This window comes from Corvus cornix, chromosome 5 (genome assembly GCF_000738735.6).
Source record: "Corvus cornix cornix isolate S_Up_H32 chromosome 5, ASM73873v5, whole genome shotgun sequence".
NCBI lineage: Eukaryota > Metazoa > Chordata > Aves > Passeriformes > Corvidae > Corvus > Corvus cornix.
In genome coordinates, this window is record NC_046335.1 from 47,315,761 (window position 1) to 47,338,586 (window position 22,826).

General features: G+C 52.1%; 1 protein-coding gene across 6 annotated transcripts in view; it reads right to left on the minus strand.

Annotated features, from left to right (window-relative positions):
* Positions 1 to 16,008: 16,008 nt before the first annotated feature.
* DUSP8 (dual specificity phosphatase 8) overlaps positions 16,009 to 22,826 on the minus strand; it is a 46,403-nt gene continuing 39,585 nt past the window's right edge. For all 6 annotated transcript variants that reach the window (XM_039552188.1, XM_039552189.1, XM_039552190.1 and 3 more), the window contains one exon: positions 16,009 to 22,637. In XM_039552188.1, the coding sequence (XP_039408122.1) occupies positions 21,533 to 22,637 (1,105 nt within the window). In that variant the 3' untranslated portion in view covers positions 16,009 to 21,532. The remainder of the gene's footprint in view (positions 22,638 to 22,826) is intronic.

The following is a 22,826-nucleotide window of genomic DNA, read 5'->3' on the forward strand; positions in this document are numbered from 1 at the left end:
ACAAGGAATATGTATTTCATTAATCTTTTGTATCATACCTTCCAAGGGCACAAGGCCTCTGTATCTATATCTCATTTAAGGTGATTTTTTTCTTTTTTTTTTTTCCATTGATATTACATCTGCTGTTTTGTTTCGTGTTTTTTCTTCTTCCCTCAGCCACTGGAAACTGCAGAAGTCCCTCTGGCAGACTGAGCATTACACATTCATCCCTGTTCAGTAAGGCCCCTCCGTGAGCAGCTCTGAAGAGCAAAGGATGTGCCAATCCCAGAGCAGTGTCCAGTGGTTGTCCTGCAACTCCCCTTCCAAACCCTCTATAAAATGCATTGCAGAGATTATTTCTTTGACAATAGCAAGCTTGGAAGGCTGTGGGGCTCCTTTGTGCTGAGCCCTATGCACATGGACAAAGGAAGGGCTCTCAACATTCAGGGCTTGCAGGCCCTGTAGGACATGAATATAAGGTGCTTAGCAAGCACTGGTCCCTGGCATACAGATGTGGTAGGAAGCGCAGAGGATCCAGGAGGTTTACAATGCTTGACATTGCAGGGTTTTGCATCGACTCTTCCCTGGATTACTGTCCCACAGTTTACTTGTGTCTAACAGGATTTTAAATGTGAGATTATTGACAGGCAGTCTGGGCAGAACAAGCGCCCTGTGGGCTTATGGGATCTGGACTGTAGGGCTTTTGGCCCGTGGCACATAGCAAGAAATACTGCATTCACTTGCTCCTCTCCTCCTTGTTCTGCCACCCATATCCCATGGCCTGGCTTGCGTAACAGGAATCCAAGCAAGTGCATGCCCTGCTCCTCCTGGCCTCCAGGTATAGCGTGGCTTTGTTCCCAGGTGTTCCTCCGCGGCACCAGAGCTTTTCGGAAACTGATGGGAGGCTGGAGGGGATCTCATGCAGACCAGACCACAGGAGCTGGGGCAGACAAACATCTCACATGAGGATTTGGCAGTCATGTAAAGCTCTGCAAGGCTCGGTATAAAAGCCTAGGTACAAGATAGTGTGGATCTAAGGGCTGTCCCTGTCTGTGAGAAGGCTTTATCACGTCCCATAATCCCTGAAGAAAGACACTGCAGTCCCAAAAGTGACTCAGCGCTGGCTGGGAACTGCCTTGAAATAGCAAGTGTGAACATTTACTTCCTTATTTTTGTCCCACAGTTCTCATGCCTAGATCTGTACAAAACAGGACATTTGATAGCCATCCAGACAACAGCTGTCTTATCTGCCTGATTTTCATGTTGGCTTTGAGTTGGCTTGCTCTGCCCATCTGACAATAAAGTGGTACCGCAGAGGGTGAGAGGCTATGAGGAAGTAATCAAGGCACCTGTGTCTCTTTTGTCCCTTTACTGCCTGATTTAATTGTCATTATGTCCTGCAGTGGGAAAAGTGCACCACACAGGTGGGCAAACACCGCCTTGCACAGCCAACACTAAGGAGGGGGAGTGAACTTTGCTCCTTTATTGGCTTATTGCATCAGAAACCTCCTTCACCACCTCATAGTGCTGTGGGGCCAAGCAGCCTCAGGTCTGATACCTTGCCATCAGCCTTGCATGCCCCCTCTTCTCTCCTTGTGGTAGTGCTGTAGGAACGGAGGAAAGAAAGCATTGTTTAGGGCTGTATGAGTTTTCCTTCCCTTGATCTGAAGCAGTGTCATTCCCATGGTGTTCATCTTACCCTGGACAGCTGAGAGGCCTCAACACGCAGAGATGTGAACCCATTTGCCGAGCTGAGGCATTTCCAGTGGGTGGCAGAGAAGTAGAGCAGGTGATGGCTGCCCTGACACAGAGGGGGTGTGACATTTTTCAGCAAGCTGCAAATCTGCAGCACAGATCTGGATCTTCAGCAACAGGAGGAGAAACACCCTGTGCAGTGTATCTCCAGGAGATGTGGCAGGCTGATGGGATTGGGTTCAAAATGGTTCTGTTTGTGAAGCTCTGAATGCAGCGCTGGCTCTTTAAGTCAAAAACATCCACACAGTCCTTCCCTGAGACAAAACGTCTTTGTCCCTGTGCGTGAAACATATTATGGTTCAAATTCCTGCAGAGCCATTAGAAAAAGCAAAGTGCATGAGTCTGACAGAGTGGGCCTGCCTGCAACTCTGAATATGATTATTAATCATGCTAGATATTAATAAAAGCATCTCTTCTTGGTAGGAACATTTGATTTTTTTTTTAATAAATAAACACTCTGAGTGGTTATAAATATTGATTGCTGCCAGTAATAGTAAGACCTTTTACATATAGTCTTGCAACAAGAAAATCAATCCTGCTGAGGACCAGATTAGAAAAAAATAAATGGCATTTTGGGTCTTGAACTATCTGGGAAATATGGCTTTTATTCTGATGTGTGAGAGAGGGGTGGAGCTTCAGGGAAGAGGGCTAAAAAATCTGTCCTTGGGGGTCTGCATTTCTAGAGATGCTGACCAGTGTTCAATCTCTCCCAGTCACAGAAGAACAGAATTATTAGGTATCTCCTCTTTCAGACAACTTATGAGACATAAGACTGGTGGTGACTGGGTTTTAATTCCACCCCCCCACACTAATTAGGTATTACTGAGCAGCATCTGCCTTTTGCCTCAGCTTCCATATCTGGAAAATGAAAAAAAACCCCACTCCCTCTGCATCAAGTCTTGTGAGAGATGATGTGTAAATGCTCAGAAACCTCCAGTGCTTAGGAGCGCTAAAAATTAGGTGGATTTCTCTGTGCCTCCACGAGGGAAATACAAGAATTATGCTAAAATGAATTGAAAATAGCCATGAGAGTTTTAGTTTCAGCTGGGAAGCTTGGGGAATGCCAGTGGCCACCCATGGGGTCAAGATGCCTGGGTTGACCTGCATGTGTCAGAGAGCTCTGTAAGGGGATGAGTATGGGTTTCCTTTTGTCCCAGTGCTGGCAATTCCACGTCATTGTGGATAGGCTGTAACCAAACTGACGCTCTCATTACGCCCGACCAATACCAGCCTATTTGGAGGGCCCCTTGGAAAGGGGAAGCAGAAGACACATGCCAGTTCCATGGTGCTGTTTCTCCTTACTGATAAGCTCTTTCCTGAGTGTGTCCTAATCTGCTGCCAGCGTCAGGGTGGAGAAAAGGGCACAGGGTGAGAAGTGGGACACATATTTTTAAGTTTGGAGAGGGATGTTCACTGTGGGGTTGGGTTGTAGGCTAACTATAAGGAAAAGATGTTGCATGTAACTGGAAGCCAGGGCTTGTCCATCCCCACTGGTTTTGCAGGAAGATGGACACAGCGCCGGAAATTGTTTGCATTATTTTCCTAATGCTGCATCTCTCTCACAGATGGCAAAACTCCCCCTAGGCCTCCTCCTTGAAAAAACCCAGCAGGCTGCAAAAAGCCTGCAAGACATTTTTTTTTAGAGTCCTTGATGCTTTTAACCACTCCTTGATATTATTTACAGAGGCAAGGAACAACTTTCTGGCACATCTTGTCCTCTAGTACAACTGCGTGTAAAGCAGTTCACCCCATAACCTTTGAAGCACCTCAGAGCCGGCGTCACATCTCCCTGCAGAACAAAGAGACGGGCAGCTCACCTGCGCATACACGGGGCTTTTCTCATGCAGGGCAGAGTGTGCTCCCCACAGCCAAATGCCCAAATGGGAGCAGCTGGATTTGCAAGCCATGGGATGACGGTGAGACTCGTGCCAGCATCACACCCTGGGGTTTGCTTTGCGGCTCCTGTTTGTCCGGCTCAGGACGAGCAGTGCCTCGGTGCAGCCAGCTGCCCTCTGCCCCGCTGCCGGGGCTCAGAATCCCGCAGGCACCTCCAGCCCGGCTCAGGGTTGGTGCCTGCGGTACAAATGAGGCCTCCGATGGCAGCATTAAAGTGTTCCCAGCCCCCACCGATTACAAAGGGTGCCTGGCAGAACAGGAGACTGTTTGTCTGCTGCGCTCTGCACAAACAGTCGCTTCTGTAAATACATCTCACATGAGCAATTAGCCCCGACAATAAAGAGGTCCCAACTCTGCCGAGCCGTTCGGGGATGCTGCTCTTCACCGGCCACCGAAGAGGGCTCAAACAACTAGCAATCCCCCACCTGCTGCCTTCCCTGGGAAGGCTCTGGGTCAGCAAAAGCATCCCCTCCGCTCTGCTCCAGCCCTATTGGCTGGGTCTCGGTGCCTTGGCACGACACCGGTGATGCAACCACTCTCCAAAGAGCCCCTGGATGATAACTGAGCACCCAGCAGCGTGGGGCTGCACAGGGAGCACGCATTGCTCTTCAGCTCCTGTGACACCCTGGGGGCAGGGAGAAGTTATTTTAAGGGTGCAGGAAATATTATGCTGTGAAATTGAAGCTGGCTCCCAGTGTGCTTGGAAAGCACCCAGCCCAGCTCAGCAGCCATTCTTATCACTGACTAAATGCACTTGTGATTATTTCTCCTTTCCCTCCTTCCTCACGTTACTAGCATTTTTCTCCTCTTTCATCTTGCACAATTAAATCTGAAAACCAACCCAGGAAAAGCACTAATCAGTTGTTATTCATGTATATTTGCAATGCCAGGTAGAGGCCTCAGCTGGACAGCAGGGCTCTCTGTGCCAGGCTCTGGTCATTGCAAAATCCACAAAGAGAATAGTTAGTACCAAAGCCCTGGAAGTCCTGGCCCCACATATGGAGGGGAGATGTCAAATGTGATGAGCATATTGCAGGCAATGTGCCTTGATGCTTCTTCTTTTTACAGTGCACTCTGTGCTTAAAAAAAAAAAAAAATGGAAGGAGGAAGAGGCAGAGAGAGGTAGGAATGAGACAGTCACCCCCAGGCATAGGGCAGCCTGCTGCCTGCTGTCTAACTTTCCAAGGAGGGCAAGTCCTGTGTGCCATATATCGCTTTTCTGGAGGGAAAAGGAGCTTTGGCTAATGCTGCTCTCTCTTTAATTTCTAGCCTTGCTGCATGAAAGCAGTTTTTCCTCTCTTAATCTTTCCAGAAGTGAACACCCGTGTTTTTTCCAGGAGCAGAAATTGAAGTGCTCCTATACTGCTATGCTTGCTCCTACACTGGTATCACTGGAGTCCAGCCCCAAGAAGATAGCCAGTCTTGCAAGACTTGAGCAAAAAAAAACCAAACAGAAAAAACGGTGACACAGGTCCTTGTTAATTTATTGAGAACAGCAGAATATTTGTATATCAGTACTTGTAGCTGGGGAATAAAGTGTTACTCCCTGCCTTTGAGGTGGATCAAGAAGCCAGTGTGATCCCTGGTGGCAGCCTGCTGTCCTCAGGGCTCCACATCCTAAGAAAACTCAATGGCACCATCTGATGGTTGAGAGGAAATATTCATATTCATGAATATTCATTCATTCAAAGCTATTCCAAATCAGTAACAAGGTTTCTAGCTCGGTGCAGGTGGGTTAGTGGCCTTTCAAGGAGGCTTTGGGAGGGATCCGGGAGTGTTGAGAGGTGGGAGGGTTTGGCCTGCATGGGGGGAACGCTACCCTCTTCCTCACTGGGCTCCTTCAGTGCTGACACAGGGGAAGCAGCAGCACCTCCGGAGGAGGCATGTGGAAAACGGGTGAGTGACAGTCGGCTTGCAGGGCACGATCACAGAAATGTAGGATGCTGCTGAGGCTCCCCAAAATCACCACAGTGCAGATTGCACTGTGGCAGAATGGGTGTGCTGGTAGAAACAAAGAGAAAACCCTGCCAAAGAAGCCTGGACAAGGGAAGGCTGAGCTGGAGCTGCTGGGGAGGATTTGGGGTGCATAGATGGCCATATAAGGCTCTGTTGATGCAGGTGGTTCAGACCAATGGGGATTTGTTTGGTAAGTGCACTCCATTGATTTTTCTATGTATAGGAAGTGTTGATTTCTCCAGCAAAGGCTGTAAAGGAAGGTCGGGTTTATTCCATGTCTACTTTGCAATGTGAGCAATGGAAGGTGACCTGTCCTCTTTCTCCTCTGACTCTGATGACTGCAAGGGCAGTAAGTGCAAGGAGTCAGCTAAATTTTGCCTCCTGCTCATAGTAATCTGCTACTACCTGAAATCCAGGAGGATAGGGTGACAGGTAAGAAAGCTTTGCCCAGAGCAACTTCCTCAGATTTATTGGGATACAATGCTGCCATGAATGAGTCATGACTTAAAACAGATACCACCATTTGTTACCTGGGCACCATGATTTGTGTTTGTGGAACCAGCTGAAACAACTCCCTGGAGTTTATCTTTGTGGGAGTATGGAAGTACATCCACTGGTCTTTTCATGGGATCAGGCCTGTGCATCTCCTCTGCAAACTGGGGCTGCGTGAGCAGTTTTTAAAGGAGGAGATGAAAACCCCTGTGCTGGGCATGCTGGGGATCTGGCTGAGTGTGGAGGTTTCCTCAGGACATCCACAGGCTCCAAGGCTGTGTTGTCCACAAACTCACCCAAAAATTAATGACTTCTCTCTGCTAGTCCTAATCCCTCTGGAGGGAAGAACATGGCCACTACCAAATCCCTCCCAGGTCGGTGGTGGGGGCTGTAGCAAGATGTGAGATTTAACCTCCACCTGCAAATGGCCACTCCTTCCCACAGGCTGCCAGCCTCAGCCTGCCTGGTCAGGGCACGGGGTGGTTGTTGTCTGCCTGTTGCTTAATCTGGCTGTTGTCAAAGGGAAGTCGGCTTCCTGGGCAGAGCTGATGGATGCAAGGGAAGGCTTGATCTCAATCTGCTTCTGGCATCGGGCACCAGTGCTAATGCTCTTGATGGCTCATTAGTCATTTATGGAGTGCACCCAGGCACCTGAAAGTCTTCCTGGGGATGTGGGGAGAGTGAGGCAACCCATTTTATAAGGGGCTGGGCAGCAAGTTGTTTGCTTCATACCTAGGAAATCAGACCAGAACAGATACGTGGTTTCTGGCTGTAGCTCCACCAGTCTTTTTGGATGCCCCAGCTGCCCAGCATGGTTCCTCACCCTATCACCTGGTTGCTTGGGCAAGGTGAACCTGAAGTGATGGGAAAAGCAGCCTGAGGGGTGTAGGATTGTCCTTCAGGAGTAGCAGGATGGCACTGAGCTGATCATTACTATAAGTAAGTGCTCCCCAGCAGACTGACAGACTTACCTGCTTGTGCCATCAGTGTGAGCCTGTACAGAGATGCAGTCACCTGTTAACCAGCTGGGCAAGTCATGCTGGCAGCCCTGAAGCAAGGGAGAGGGCAGAGGGGACACTTCCATGGACACAGCCCCTTCAGAAAGTCCATGCCATGGGTGAGCAGAGACCACATAGGTTGAGTTCCCATGAAAGTCACCAAGGTTTCCCTCCCTTCATCTGCAACCCTAACCTAGGGGAAAATGTCCTCCCCTTCCTCCACTGAGGAAGATGGAGATGATTAATAAAGCACGCAGTCAGCCAAAACAAACAGGCAGTTCTGGCCAGGCTAAATCCCTGGCCCTCTCACTGCAGTCCCAGTTACTTTTCCCTTAACTCCCAGCTTCAAGGTCCCTCAGAAAAGCATTCCTGGAGGTAGCAGAATGAAACAAGGAGAGGACAGGCAAAGAGGTTTCCTGAAACCAAAGGCCTGAGGGGGACATGTAAGAGGCATGGATCAATAGCTGCACTTCCGAGTGCCTCCAGGCGCCCTGGATCAGCGATAATAGCGGGCTGAGCTCATTGCTAATAGCTTTGGTGGGTGAGAGAGCCAAGGGCAGCCTGTCTGCTTTGGAGAAAGCCTTGATGCTGTCTCTGTGCCTCTGTCAGCAGCACTGCCTGGTGCAGGAGGAAGCAGGAGGATCCTTTTTCATTACTTCTCTGTGCATGGACTGTGGGTTTTGGTGAGGAGGGGTATCAAGGCTTGGTCTTTGACTGGGTGCTACCAAATGAGGAGCAGAGCTGGCAAAACTGCAGAGGTTATCTGAACTAGATGCCTCCCTGCTGTGATCTGAGTTATCTTGCTGGTTGTATTCCCTTTAATCCACTCTGATATAAAAATACCCCAAGGAAAAATGATTACCCTGTGCAGGAAAGTTATTCCTCTTCCTAAGAGATCTCTGTACTCCCACTGCTGCTTTGCCAGGCACCAGATTGCCTGGCTTTGAAGGGGTGCCAGGGGCACACTCGTGGGACTGGGGTGAAACCAATTACCATCAGGAGTCCATGCCCAGGGCTTGGTGCAGAAGGCACCTAAGCTTCAGTTATTCCCATTTACTGCCTGCTCCTGCTTTGCATGGCAGGGTTTGCCTTCCCTGTGCCAGCCTTGCGCCCAGTGCTGCAGCTTGGAGAACCAGGGCAATGTGGTTAATAGGATTTTCAGAGGAATACTGAATTTTCCTTTTTTTTTTTTTCTTAGGTTTCCACAGCTAAACAAACTCATCAGGGATGAAAGCACTTCAGGAGCCCTAAGTGACCCAGAGGACTAATTATGGAGCCAAGGGGGAAGAGGCAAGGGCCAAAAGTTCATGCTCATCCAAATGCCATCCTGCTGTGCTGTCTCAGCAACATTATGGCCTCAGCTACAGCCCTCACAGGCACCACTTTGCGAACCAGCACCTTCACCCTGACAGAAATTGCACTTCTTCCATCTCCAACTTGTCCATACGCTGCTCTCAGCATGGTGCCCAGGGCTGGACCCACACCTGTCTGCAGCAGGGGTGAGCACCACAAAGCCCTGGGTGCCTGGGTGCTTTCTCAGGGACTGCACAACAAAAATATCCTGGTCCTCTGTGCCAGTCTGTCCCAGAGGTTTGTAGCAAGTGAGAGGCAGGTATGCCAGGCACCTGTGGGGAGCATCTCCTGTGCATCCTGGCTGTTGTTCCCTAATTGATGGTCTGGTCAGCAATTAATGGGGAAAGCAGAGCAGGGAGAGGCAGCCCTGGCAGCACTTCGGCTTTATGATGTACTTTTGCTTGGCATCAGCAAGGTCTGAGGAGTGTCTCTGGTGGGGGAAGGTTAATGCTGCCTGGCTGGAGACGAGGCAGTCTGGCCCTTGCTTGGGCACCACCAAGTCTGCTGGACAGTGGCTGTGTGGGGGCTTCCGAATGCAGACGCTTCGTCACAGCACTGTGCTCAGGGGATGCCGGGGCAAAGCCAAAGCCAAGCTGTGAAGACAGGCTGAAGGCAGCAGCATTCCTGCCCAGCCCAGAATGATGTGCTGAGCCAGAGAGGATTGCTTCTTAGCGTTTCTCAGCTCCTGAGGTTGGGGACTGCACAAATGTGTCACAGATGGCATGTGGAATCTGTAAGGCAGTGCTCACTTGTCACTGACCTCTCTTGCTGATGAAGAAGACAGGCTGGGATGTCAGTAAAGAAGTTTGGGGTGCAGAGCAGGGTCTCCTAGAAGTGGACTGTAGGATCTTCTACAGCCATCTCTCCACAGCCCAACAGTTGGTGTCTTGAGTTTATCAGTGCTGCAACCCAAATCTGGCCCTCAGTGGGTTCAGAGATGTAAAAGACTTGAACCACATGATTCAAGTGAATGAAGCAGGACACGTGGGCACATAGGAACACATGGAGCCCTTCCCTTCTCCAGTACCATACTTAGCCTGGAGATGAGATGGGAGCTGGATACTGTGAACATTAGAGTTGGTATGTTCTTCCCAGCCAGGCTGATGAAGGACAGGTTGCTTGCAGAGGCACTGAACCTCCATAGCCTTGCTCTTATGCTCTTAGTTTGCACCTGTAGGGTGCAAGAGATTTCAAAGCTGAATTACAGAGTGGCACCGGCCCTTCCTCAAGTCACACAGCCCAGTGGGGACAGAGCCAGGCTGGGGGCTTCTGGCCCATCATGGGCTGTTGCCTTGCAGACATCTTCACTCTCCAGACTTCTATCCTGCATGGGTCCAAAAAAACGTGTAAGCAGCTGTTTGCCTTCGTCCCTCTTTCCTCCTCCTCCTCTTGGTACCAACACCTGCAGCAGTGTTTCAGTGCACTTGCAGAATGGGGTTTGTCCGGCACCGTGCGTCACCCCGAGCTCTCCTGAAGGATGTGAAACGAGGGTAAACTTCTTTCCCTGGTGTTGCACAGACAGAACGCGGTGGTGTGAAGGCTCCCGAGGCGCCGGGAGCTGCCAGTAGAGGCTGCTCGCTCGCCTCGCTGCAGGGCCAGTGCTCGGCGCCTGCCATGGTACCGCTCAGGGACTCCCCTCCAGCACGGCTCGGGTGCCACGGAAAGGTGTCCCACAAAGCTGGGTTTGAGCCTGCCCTTGTTAGCTCTTCTGGGACGGCCTGGCTTTGCTATGGCCTCAGCTCCCGGGGTTGTCACCAGCCATTCGGCAGCCCTTGGCAGTGTGATGGATGCTGTGGGGTGCCAGTGGGGTCTGTGAGACAGGACCGAGCTGGGCAGGTTGGTCCTGCTCTCCTACACCACCATGGCCCCAGATGCCCTAGGGGTTGTTATTGCAGGGAGGTTGCCGGGATGGAGGGAGCACACAAATATGTGTTTGCCAGGGCATGCAGGGCCCCATTTCCAGCCCACGGGTGGATGTTCATGCTCCTGCTTCCCTCTGTCCTGCACCTCTGGCTGCTGTCAGCCTTGACTGAGCTGGGGACACCATCTCCTCTGAGGCACGAGCCCCCAGCTCTCCTGTGCTGGGCTTTGGGGAGATGCACTGGGAGCCCACTCATCCTGGCTGGATGGAAAGGTTCCCTTGGGGTTAGCGGTGCAGGATCAGACCCTCAGCATGTGTTATGTGGAGGCCCAGGGCACGGTGGTGAGGAGAAGTGCACGGCCACAGCCCAAATCCAGACCAGCTGCCCACTTCCATGCAATGTGGATCTATTTACACCCAACACACATCTCTGCAGGACATAAACCAGACCTGGCTTGGGATACTCAGGTGTGCCTGGCATGGAGGTTGTGCCTGCTCTCAGGAAGCCCTCTCGGTGCTGTTGAGGCTTCATGAAGCATCTTGGAGCAGAATGTTGGGCTCCCTGATGACAGCAGGGTTGAAGAGTGATGCCATGAAGCAGCAGGATTGGAAAACTGGGAAAAAACCCTGAAGAATAGCAGAAGAGGGAGACTGTGGGGCTGAAGCAGCAGAAAGAGAACAAAATGCCATCCAACACACCTCCTCCAAGTCTTCTGCCAATGCCACACTTTCCTTATCCCAAGGAAGCATCCCTGCCGTGTCAGGCAGGTGGAGGAGCTGTGTCCTCCCCTGACAGTGCTGTCATGGCTGTGCCTTGCAGACACAGATGTGCACTGGTCAGGATGCAGCTCTGTTCCCAGCATGACTGGCTGTGACTCAGAGAATGCCTCAGGGGAGAAAACCAGATGAGGAAGATGCTGTCTTTTTGTTGTTTGGAAATGAAGCCACTTTTTAACATGGAGGCCTTTTTTAACTTGCCGAGGTGCTTTGCCCTCTGGGCAGTCCCACACTCCGTGGAGAGGAAGGAGGATTGCAATTAGTGTGGGCTGTGGGCAAGACGGGAGCAGCTGGGTCATGCCGTGGGCATCTGACAGGCCAGCTGGATTTGGGCACAGCCAGATCCACGCTGGTATTCAACACAGATGGTTTCTGCAGGAGAGAATTTTTGTTTTCATTGTTACCCTGGTGCTATGAAATGCAATTTTGGGAGGCATTATCATTTGCTCTGTTTCTGCCGACACAGCTCCATCCTGGCAAGGCAGTGAGAAGGAGCAACACTGAGGGTATTGCTGCCAGTGTGATCTATGGGGGTTGCAGCATTTTGGGTCAGGGCACATATATTTAGAGGTAAATCTACAGCAGGAAAACTACCTCTCCTTGTGCATGGCGGCTTTATTAAATATAAATAAATAAAGGATCTTTAGAGGAGAGGCAAACGAGAGATACAAACCCCATCCTTGGGGCAATGCAGACAGATGAGTAATGGGGCCCTTTGAGTAAGTGCCTGCCTGGCCAGCTCTGAGTCACTGAGCAAACAGCACCAGCCTGGAGCCAGAGGCAGGGCTATTCTTAGCTGCTCGATTGTCAGGAGATGCTGCTGAGGGAGAGGAGGCAGGTTAAGGGGTGTCAGAGGGGGAAAACATTTTATTTCTGACTAGAAAGCGCCCAAGAGCCAGCCTGAGGCTCGGTTGCAGTAACCCAGACTGGAGATGGCGAGTGTGAGGATGAGGAGGGTGACTACTGCTGTGCCAGGGAACTCAGGACAAATTTCTCAGGGAGTTGAAAGGAGGTAAAAAGACACCTGGAGGGACAAGTGCTCCTCTGCTGTGTGCATTGCCTAGAGGGAACTGGAGATTCCTCTGCCTGGGGAACACCTGGTAGCACAGACTAAGCATCACCCTCACCTGCCCTCTAACAGCATCTCCCTTTCCCACCTGCCCAGCAGGGTCCCATTTTGAGGTTCCAAGAAACCACCTCTTTTGAGGCATCCTGATGTCCCTGCTGCAGATGGGATTGCATCAGCAGGGAAGGGAAGTGGAAGAGGGGTGCTGCAAAGACCTGGACTCAGTTGCACTTGGGCTCCTTCTAAAAAAAGGATCTCCAGTCATACTGGCTCGAGCTGCTGGCTCAGCCCAGAAGCCTGGAAAACTAAATGACATCATCTGGGTACTGCCGACAGACAGTATTTCCACTCAGACACTGAGTGCCTGGGTTTCAGCTGAGGAGTTTGCCAGGGAGCATCGATGGCTTTATGGAACCCCCTAAAACTGTCCTTTCATCCTGAAAAGACCCAGGCAAGCAGTTCACCCTCATTTTGGTCCCTACTTTCACCTGGGGCATCCTAATCCAGACCCTCTGTGCCCCAGGAGGGACCCTAGCAGCATTTCAGCCTTCTAAGCCAGTCTTGCTCCAATGCCACATGGCTGGGACAAGCCCAAGGACCATCTCATCAGCTCCTTTCCCCCCTGGGGTGCTCTGGCCACAGCTGTGGAGGCTGCTCACCCAGTGGCTGAGGGCCAGTGGGATCTACCACACACGGCAGCAGGGCTGGGGCTGTAATTCCAGAAGGGGGAGTCGCGGGTGGGAATTTTGTGACTCGCTGCAGTAGTACTCCAAGCCAATATGCTCATGAGCCTGTCAGACCTACTGCCGTGGAGAGCAGGGTATCTCTCTAAGCACCTTGTGAAGTGACATTGTCCAGAGGAAGGTAAGCAGCAATACAAAGCATCGCTCTGGCATGCTGCAGGTGAGGACCTGCAAGGGGAGCAGAATTACCCTGTCAGTTGTGGAATTATAGTCTGGTGTGTAGGAGAAGGACTCGGGGCAAGGATTTCCCCCCCCCCCACACTCCACAGAAGCTCCAGCTCTGCCTTCCTGGGTGGCCTTTGGCAAATAACCTGCCATCTTGGCTCCAGGTTTCCTATTTGTACAAGCTGGGATGAATGGGATTCTCCTCTGATTTCCAGAGCTCTCTGGACTAAGTAGAGTTGATCCCCATCTGCAGGGGTACATGGAAAAGGAAAAATTAAGCCCAATAACAATAATTACTTTTCTCCTTCCCATGGGTGTTGTAAGGATTAGCTCATGTTTAGCAAAACCGTCTGTAAGTGCTAAACATTATTAATGTTCTTGGATTGCTCCAAGAGTGAATGTGGCTTTCCAGGGAGTGATGGGGTTTTTCCCTTTGCTGACATGGAGCTGCAATGAATTCCTCATAGTCCAAGGTAAGCAGCATCCTATTCCTGTTAGGCTCAGGGTGTAGAAGAGTGTCTGCAGCACAAAGCAGTACTGGCCTTGCTTTCCATCAGTCTTGGAGACATGAAGCCCATCCCTTCTTGCATCAATGCACAACCAACAGGGCTCTGGGGAAACATGCATCCCATGGAGCATCTCTGAGCATGGTGCCCTGGTAAGAGCTCATCTCACCAGGAAATGGCAAATAGCATCTCCCAGGCTGCTCCCAGACACACAGTGAAGTGTGGGAGGGGACAGGGGAAGATCTGGGAGGGGACATGGTTGCAGCACTGCCTGAAGACCACCCAGCAGCTGAGGCCAGAGACCAGGTCAGACCCACAGTACAGCTGATGGGATTGAGAGTCCTGGCTCAAGTAGGGGTGTAAGACTGGGGGTCAGTTCATGCCCCTGGCTGTCCTAAGTATCCTAACACACAGCAGCTCTGAGCACCAGGAGTATTTATGCTCCCACAAAGTGTGGAAAAGCAATGCACACCACCTAATGCTGGAAAGCCTGGGGGAGATGATAGATAGATAGATTCTCTTTTCCAGGGCTCTGGTGCTGGAAAAAGACCTCACAGGAGAGAAAACTGGCTTGTGACTGGTTCAGCCCCTGCCTGACTGCTCCAGCAAATGTCCCTCCTGGGGACCCCCAGCAATCTGGGCAGGGGTACAGGGTGCTGAAGCTCCTCCAGCTGCCAGACCCTGTCACCCTGGCTCTCCAGCCCTGCAGAGCTGGGGCTGACTTTTTGTGACCCCTTCTCCCCGCGCTGACTCAGCCATGCCCTCATGGTGGGTGGCCGCATGAAGGCGTGAAGGTAAAGGCAGTATGGACTGGCAAGCTTTCAAAGAGGCCACAAGCTAAATAAATAGCCAGCAGCCAATTTCAGTGGCTGCTATATTTAGCTCAAGGAACATTTATTTATAGGCTTGGCAGCCATTCTGAGTCAATAAAAGCCAGAGAACTGGAAAAAGGACGTTCCTGGGTTTCTCGTTGCAGTAATGGTTTCTGCCGTGCAAACCATGAGGAACAAGAGGAGAGGCAGCACCAGGGCAGGGGGAGGAAGCTCTGCTGGCTGCACACCCATGGGTGCCTCTGCCAGGGAAGAGACCCTCCACATATGTGTAGCCCCAGCCCCAGCTAAGAGCAGCTTCACCTGGGTTGCCTCTCACCTGGGTGCTGCTGCCAGTCCCCTGGCCCAGAGGGAATTTCTCCCTGAAACACGAGGGGATTTAATTGTGCCGTGGAAGTAGTGACACAAGACGTCACCCCTGGGGACTCTGCTGCAGCATCTTCCCTTGGGCAGTGAGTTTGGAAAAACTAAGCCAGAGGCAGGTAAACTGGGAGGGAGATGGGAGCCGTGTTCATGTTTCTCTATTAAATAATTGTCCCTTCCCATGTCACGCACAGCAACAAGTGGTTGAGAGAGGAGGACATGCAAAGAGCCTCTCTGGAGCTGCTAGTGGTGTCAGATGCACAGGAGGCCAAAACTTCACACTGAGCTTCTACCCCAGCAGCAGGTGATGGCAGTAGTTTTGAGAAGCTTTACAAAACACCCAGCAATTGCAGCTGGATAAGGGGAATGGATTTATAAAAGACCAGGGGATTTAGCCCAGCTTGAGGAAAGCAGCTGTGAGGATGGATGTCCCTTCTGTGTATACATCAATAAGTGCTGAGGCTTTCTGGAGCCAGAACTGCAGGGAGCCTGCTCACGCCTTCTCCTCCCTCCAAAGAAAACCTGCTGCAGGGGGGGGAGCAGGGAAATGCCTCCACCAGCTTCCACTTGAGCAAGTCCAACCAAAATGGGGCTGCTGCTTGGCACCCACCAGCTGCCCCCTGAGCACAGCATGGCTCAGTTGGCCATGGGTGAGCGGGGAATGTTTATAGGGTTTAGCTGTAGTGCCCAGCAAGCCTGTGGCTACATGCTGCTATTATGTCAGGAGCAAGGTGGGAGCAGAGCATAGCTGGGAAGCAAAATAATAACAATAATGATAATAATAGTAATAATAATAAAAATGATAGTATATTTCAATGCAAAAACTCCATGTCTTTGTGCCCTTTAGCTTGGCGATCTGTACCATTCCCTACACGTGTGTATCTCCACCTGGAGCAGGGCTGGGACAGTCCTTTCCATTACAACTGGGATGTTTAGGCACCTGACTACAGCTTCAGAGCCCCTAGAGTGGTGGTTTGCAGTCTGAGAGCCCATGAATGCCCCAATTAATTTTTATGCCACTACTCTCTCAGCCATGAGCCTTATTTCTGCTTTGAATTAGTGCAGCTGCAGCTTTCAGCTGCTGGGCCCTATAGACACGGGTGTGGCTGTACATCCAGGTCTGTCTGTGTCCAGGTCTGGTTCCATATCCAGCTCTCTACCAGCTCTAGGCCCCATCACTGCAGCCAAAGGTCCATTGCCCTCCCCAAACTCCCAAAGAGCCCCATCCTGAGAAGGTCTGACCCTCAAAAACCAAGGCTGACACCAGCTGTTAAAACACCTATTCGGGTATTTATTACAACACATTGTTCCAAGATACAAAAGAAAGGAAAAGAAAGTAGAGGGTAGAAAAGCACTGCTGTTTACAGCCTCTGGTAATAAATAAATAAAGACAAGGCAGGGGCAGGATGTCTCCCCGGGTCCGACACCGGCGCTGGCCAAAGCTGGACAGCGAGGAAGGGAGTGTGGTGGGGCTGGTGGCCAGACCCTCTCTTCCATGCTTGGGAGTCCCCAGGTACACCAGGGTGGGTACAGACCCCCTCTCTGTGTTGTGCTTGCTGAGGAAGGGTCTGATCCTGCAGGGATGAGGAAGGGAGAAGAGGCTCAGTCCCGGCATGGCTGGAACCTGCCTGCTCCCTCCCTGTCCACGGCTGCTCCAAAGGCAGGTGAGGTAGGAAGGGTGATGCTGGACCAGGACCCCAACAGAGATCTACCAGGGTCCCCCAAGAGAGGGGTGAGACCTGAGCTCTCTCCTCTCCAGTGTGGTCTCAGAGCAACCTTGGAAATGTGTTCAGCACAGCATGATGAGAAGGACCCCAACCCATGACAAAGCAAAGTCATGACAGAGACAAGAAACTGTGCCTGGGCCACTTGGAGAAGGGCAGTGTTAAACCCCGCAAATTAAAATGACTCTTCATGGGGCTGACGCAGTACAGGGAGTGTTTCGTACCATGGTGCAGATGGGGTTCCTCTTCCCTTCCCCTAATGTCTCCTCCTACACCTTACAGTCACCTGAAAACCTCCAGGTTGTACAAGGAGCACAGGCAATGGGTGCAAAAAACCAGCACCTGCCTCTGTCTGCTCATGACATCACGATTTATCAGTGTTTGATAAAGACCATATCAAATCCCATGTTGGGAGCTATTCCCAGCCCCTTTCGAAATCCCTCCAGGTACCAGAGGCTACTCACATGTCTTCCTGTGGCTCTGCCACCGGGCTTGCGCTGGCACTGGCCATGTGCCCTCCCCAGGCTGTGCTGTCCCTGGGCAGGGGAACTACCAGCACGAGGAGGACACTCAAGCCCAGGAAGCCCAGGGCATGTGGCCAAAGCAGCAGCCAGTGCCCTGGGCTCAACTGAGCAGGGCAGCTTTTCAAAGGAGCTGTGATGCCAGAGCAAGAAGCCCCTGTGGGTGAAGATGGAGCCTGCAGGTGCAGCCAGCTGAAGAAGGTGAGAGGACCACGACCTGGAGGGAGCTGATTCCACAAACTGGATGCCTAGCCAATGCTTCTTAAAGCTTTAAGCTTTTGCCATTTAACCCTCTGTTGTTGGTGCCAGTGGGTTCCTGCCTCTTGCAAAAATGAGCAAGAACCTGTACGGGGGAGAGGAGTTGCAGGAAGGGAAGGGAAGAGTTAAGAGAATGGATCTGCCCCGGGTTTGGGTGCCTTTATATCCTTAGGAAGCACCTCCCTCCAGCTCCTCTGACAAGGGTTTGCCTCCTGAGGCTTGGGGCAGCCAGGAGCTGTGCCAAGTCAGCCACAGCCGGGCTGCGGGGAGCAGAGAGAAGGTGAGATGGGGCCTTGCTTTTATTCACAACAGAGAAACAAAGAGCAACATACAAAGAGTAAGAAGCAAAAAAGTACAGAATCATAACCATAATAATCATAATAATAATCATAAATACTCAAATCTATCATTCATAGATTGCAATGACAACACTGATAGCTTATTATCATTAGTATTAAGAATGGAAGGGGAGAGGGGACAGCAGGAGGGGTTTCTGAAGGGCATTGTCTCCTAAGGGGCAGATGTAACAGGGATGGACATCCAAAGAAACAAGCAGACAAAGAGAAGGGCTGGGAAAGCAGCAGGGGCTGGGGACGCTGCTGCTGAGGCCAGGGACGAGCCTGCTCTGACCCAAGCCTCTGGCTCAGTGTTGCCAACCTGATCGCTGCCCTCCTGCCAGCTTTGCTCAGCCAGGAAGGAGGTGGCTGGGAGGTTCAGCCTGGAGGACAGGCAGAGACTGGAGGGAAAGGAGCAAAATGTCCTTCCTAGTCTGAAGGAGAGCTGTGGTTTGCTCAGTCCTTCATGTGGTGAAAAGCTCAGGCATTGCCACTGCCATTGGACATTCAGCAGCTTTGTTGGTTCCTTCCTTTGCTAGAAGAGACCTTTCCTCTCCTCTGCTAATACTCCCGCCTCTGTAGATCCCTACAAATGAATGTGCTCTCATCAGATCAGCATGGAAAGGTGATTTTTGGCTCCAGTGAGGCTTTGGGATGGGTCATCCCAAAGCTGAGAGCCCATAAAAAGACTTGGCTGACAGATGATGTGGAGGACTACCACCTGGCACATCTGTCCTCATGACAACTCACAGCTCTCTGACTCATGGACAAAGTGGTTTATTAGACAGTTTGATTTAAAAAAAAAAATTAAGTCAATTGCAAGCCACTTGGTGACCCTGCTGGCTTTGGGTCAGGATGGGCAGGAGACACTTGGGCAGGGCTGCTCCATCAAGACTTATTTTCTGGATATCGACTTAAAATACTGTATATATGAGGGTTTCTGATGCACATGCCCAATGTAAACAAGAGGGATGAATGTAAAAGACATCAAAATAAGGCTACAGAGGTGGGTCATGAATGTCTATAATCTACTAACCTTAAAATATACTTATCTTTGCTGTGGTTTCAGAGGAGAGAGGAGTCCATAGTGTGTAAAACCTCAAACATGTCTCAGGAGCATCCAGGCGATGGCAGAGTGGAGATGACAAACAGCAAACCACGTATCTGCCTCTTTGCAGACATTCAGAGTCTCATTTACAACATGCACCCTCTCCTTCCTGACTTGCTCCATCTGCTTTTTTCTCCTTGCAACACACTGTGTCACTTAACAGGAGGAATTAGATGGGAGCTTGCTAGTGCTTGTCTCATCTCCCCACCTGGTTGTGCCCACCTGTTGTCCTTTCTATTACATCCCTTGGGAAGTAATTTAAGCCTCTCTCCATTGCTCAAAGCTACACCTAACCAGCTCCTGCCAGCAACTTGCCTGACCTGAGCTCAGTAAGTCCATGCTGGAACCAACCCTGGAGGCAGCAGAAGGGGAAGGAGGACCAGAAGCACTCCTTGGACAGGAGGCAGGTGACACTAACATTCCGCCCAGTGAGGAGGTACCAGAGGGAGGATGAAGCCTTTTTCTTCTCCCTCCTTGGACTTGACATTGATGCCTACTTAGGATAACCTGCTGCAAGTGGAGCTCCTGAAATGGCTGCCTGGCTTACAGGATGGACCTAAATGCCTTTTGGAGTCTAGAAAGGGAGCTTAGAAAATAGCATCATCACTGCTTCATGATGAGAAGAGAGCATGTTCAGGTTGGCAACACTGAGCAGGTTTGAGGTGGTTGCTGGAGGAAGTGATGGGGGGTGGTAGGCTTTTGAGGACTGACTATGAGATCCCTCACTCTCATCAAAAGTGATGTGGGGAGAGGAGCAGGGGGTCCCTGGCTCTCCAACCACGCCCATCCCTCCCTGCCACACCTCGGGGAACCAGTCAGGAGCATGTGGGGGTCCCCAGCATCTCACCAAATAGCTCCATGGAAAACCAGAAAAACTAAAGCCCGAAGAGAGCAAGGAGTCTCCAGGGAGACTTGCCTCAACTGCGAACACAGAGGTGGTTGAGGAAGCAATGAGCTGAAGCGAGCAGCCCCTCCTTGTGTGATTGCAGCTCCTCACGCCTCTGCTTTATGTTCAGTTTTAAACCTGAGATCACTTGGTTTTGTCACGGGTAGTTTGATTTAAAGATAGAAACGAATGGCAAGAGGAGGAACAAGGGAAAGGGAAAGAAACCATGTGGACCCAGAAAAGAAAAAAAACGACACTCCAAGGATGACACAGGACAAAGACATGCACGAACACAGACCCCTGAGGTATTAGCTTTGCAAACTAGTGCGAGACAAGGGAGAAAGCAAAGACAGCTGCAGGGAGAGATGTGCTTTGCAGTGGAGGCAGCTCAGTGCCTCCAGCTTCAGAAAGCAGCTTCTCAGCAATCCTGACATTGGGGTTTGGGGGCAAGAGCTTGGCTTCCCACCAGATGGGAGGAAGCAGCCAACCATCTCTGAAAGTAAGTCAGTTGTGCCCCTCCATGTGCTTGCAGAGCTTCATGTCTGGACAGCTTATCATTCGCTGGATGGAGGGGAGCTGGCCTGGAGGGCAAGAGGACCAGGGGAGTCCCAGCACCTGCAAACACGCTCCCCGAGTTTCTCAGATGTAAAACAAAGGATGTGGGAAGCCGCTCCCAAAGGGAAAGTGGTGCCCGTACTTCCCAAGCAAGGTAGCTGAGGTGAGGGGGAGCTGAGGGGCTGGGACAGGCAGGCAAGACACCTCCCAACAAGAAATCCCAACTACCACCAGCCTCCCATCCCTCCCTCTGCTGTGGCAGCTTCCGACACCTTCCCCATGCAGCTGGAGGTGACATCCTGCAGCCTTCCATCCACTTCAGGCGACTCCCACCTTTCCCTCTCCAGCAAGGATGGGCAGCCGAAAGGAGGGGAGTGGAGGGGATATGGCTGGAATTGGGTGACAGCCAGGATGGGGCCAATGCCTAAGATGGGATGATGGCTGGGATGGTGGTAATGGCTGGGATGGAGATGAGGAGAAACAAACAGAGACCAAGGTGGGAAGAAGAGGCAGCAGCTTCCAGAAGAGTTTTCTGGCTCAGTTTGTGTCATAAGAAGGTTTTATAGTTTGCTCGTTTACTTGTTCATTTCTAGAAAAAGTGCCCAGAAGAGTCTCCTGTCCCCTTGTTGGTATGCCCAGAGAGAAGGGGGAAATCTGTTTTGTGGACAGTAACTATAGAAGGAGCCACAGGCCTCAGATATTGCTTAGAAACTCGTATTTCAGATTTAAATACCATACACAGTAAAAATAGAGCTGAAAGTACCGCCCCACATTGTCTGCAAATCATTGCCAGAATGAACAGCTTCAATAAATTAAAAACAAAACAAAAAAATTGAAATATTATTTACGTCTCAATAAAAATTGCAGTAAAACCATTAACCTTTTCTTTTGTGTGTGTGTTTTCGGGTTTTTTTTTTCTTTATATTATATATAATATATATTTATATATGTATAGGGCTGCTCCAGTGCAGCATTTTTAGGATATTTAGCCAGAGAAACACAGGGGAGCATGCTTAGTGCACCAGGGTGCAGGGAAGGGGCATCTGTGGTCCCCCCTCCAGGTGCTGTGCCCCATCACCACAGCCAAAATTGCAACCCCTGCCTCTTCCCACTTGAGTTTTAGGCGCAAATTTTGAGTTCGGGTCTCCGAGGGCTGGGGTGCCCTGGGGATGGGCGGGAAGGACCAGGGCGAGTGCAGGAGGGACACTAAGCATCCGCCACTGTGTTTCCCGACTCTGGAAAGACTCATCCACCTTCGCTTCGGTTTCAGCGCTTGCGCTCCCGAAAATGCACGCGCAAGTATAAATACAACCCCCGACCCCACCGCCCCCCTTCCCGCTCCCCCCAGCTTAAATATCCCCCCGCCCCAGCCCCGTCCCAGGTCTCCAGGCACCCCGGGTGAGTGTCAGGACACCTCGATGATCTCCATGCTGCCCGAAAAGCTGGACTGTTTGCTGATTTTGCCCAGCTCTTCCCGAGCCCTGCCCTCGGACATGGTCTCCTCGAATTCCATCTGGCAGCTCCTCCGCTTGAACTGCTTCTCGGCGCCGGCCTCCTCATGCCAGCTGTGCCGCCCGTCCCGCGGCTCGGCCCGCGCCTTGTCCCTCAGTCTGATCTCGCATCCAGCCGCCACCGCGCCGCAGCCGAACGGCGGCGGGTACGGGCCGGCGCTGGGAAACAGGCCCCCGCCGCTGCCGCCGCCGCCGCTGCTGCTGCCGGAGTCCTTGCCGAAGTACCAGCCAGCCTCGCCCGACGGAGTGCTGGGGGACTCCAGGTGCACCCCGCTCCAGGCAGCGGTGGCGGTGGTGGCGCCGGGCGCCGTGGGCGGCTGGCTGAGCCGCGGGGGCAGCCCGTCCTCGGCGCCGGGGCTCTTACGTGTGCCGCAGGTCCCGCCAACGTTGAGGCTGAGCCCGTGGGCCGGCGAGCCCGCCGGGTGCCGGTGCTTCCGCCGCTGCCTCACCTTGGCCTCCAGCAGGAGCTCGGGCCCCGCGGGCCGGTCGGGGCTGTCCGCCCCCGGGGAGAAGGGGCTGAGGCTGCCCGAGCCCGAGGGGCTGTCCAGCTTGCAGAGTTTGGGGGCTTCCCCGGGTCCAGGGGGCCCAGGGGGGTCCTGCCGCAGGCCGGGGGAGTAGGCAGACTTGATGTCCAGGGAGAAGGAGCGTTTCAGGCGGTTGGTGTCCTGGATGCGCTCGGAGGAGAGGTGCAAGCCATTGAGGCCCTGCTGCAGGGTGGTGGGAGACAGGACCTTCGGGGTCCCGCCCTGCCGCTCGGGGTCACTGGTGGGGGACACCGAGCCGGTGCTCCTCGGCACATCCTCGGCCTTCTCTGAGGTAGGTGTTAGGGGATGCCGGCTGCCCTCAGCCACCTCTGCTGGGTCCTGCTGCGTATCCCCCTCGCCCCGGTCACCCTTTGACTTCAGGGCCTTGAGGAGCTTCAGGCTCCTCTCGTACTCCAGGAGCTGGCCCAGGAAGTTGAAGTTGGGCGAGATGGATGGGCGACGGTCCTTAACGAACCTGCCAAGAGGCACAGACAGCCCCGTTGGTGCTTGGTCCTTCGGTGGGCCACCCTACTCTCTCAGCCTCTTTAGGGGAGAAGAGGCATCATCGAGAACCTTCTGACCAGACCCTCCAAAGAAAAGGGTCTTGGGGAACCAGGGGGCCTCAGGATGCCGCAGGATTAGAGCTGGGATTGCCTCCCCACTC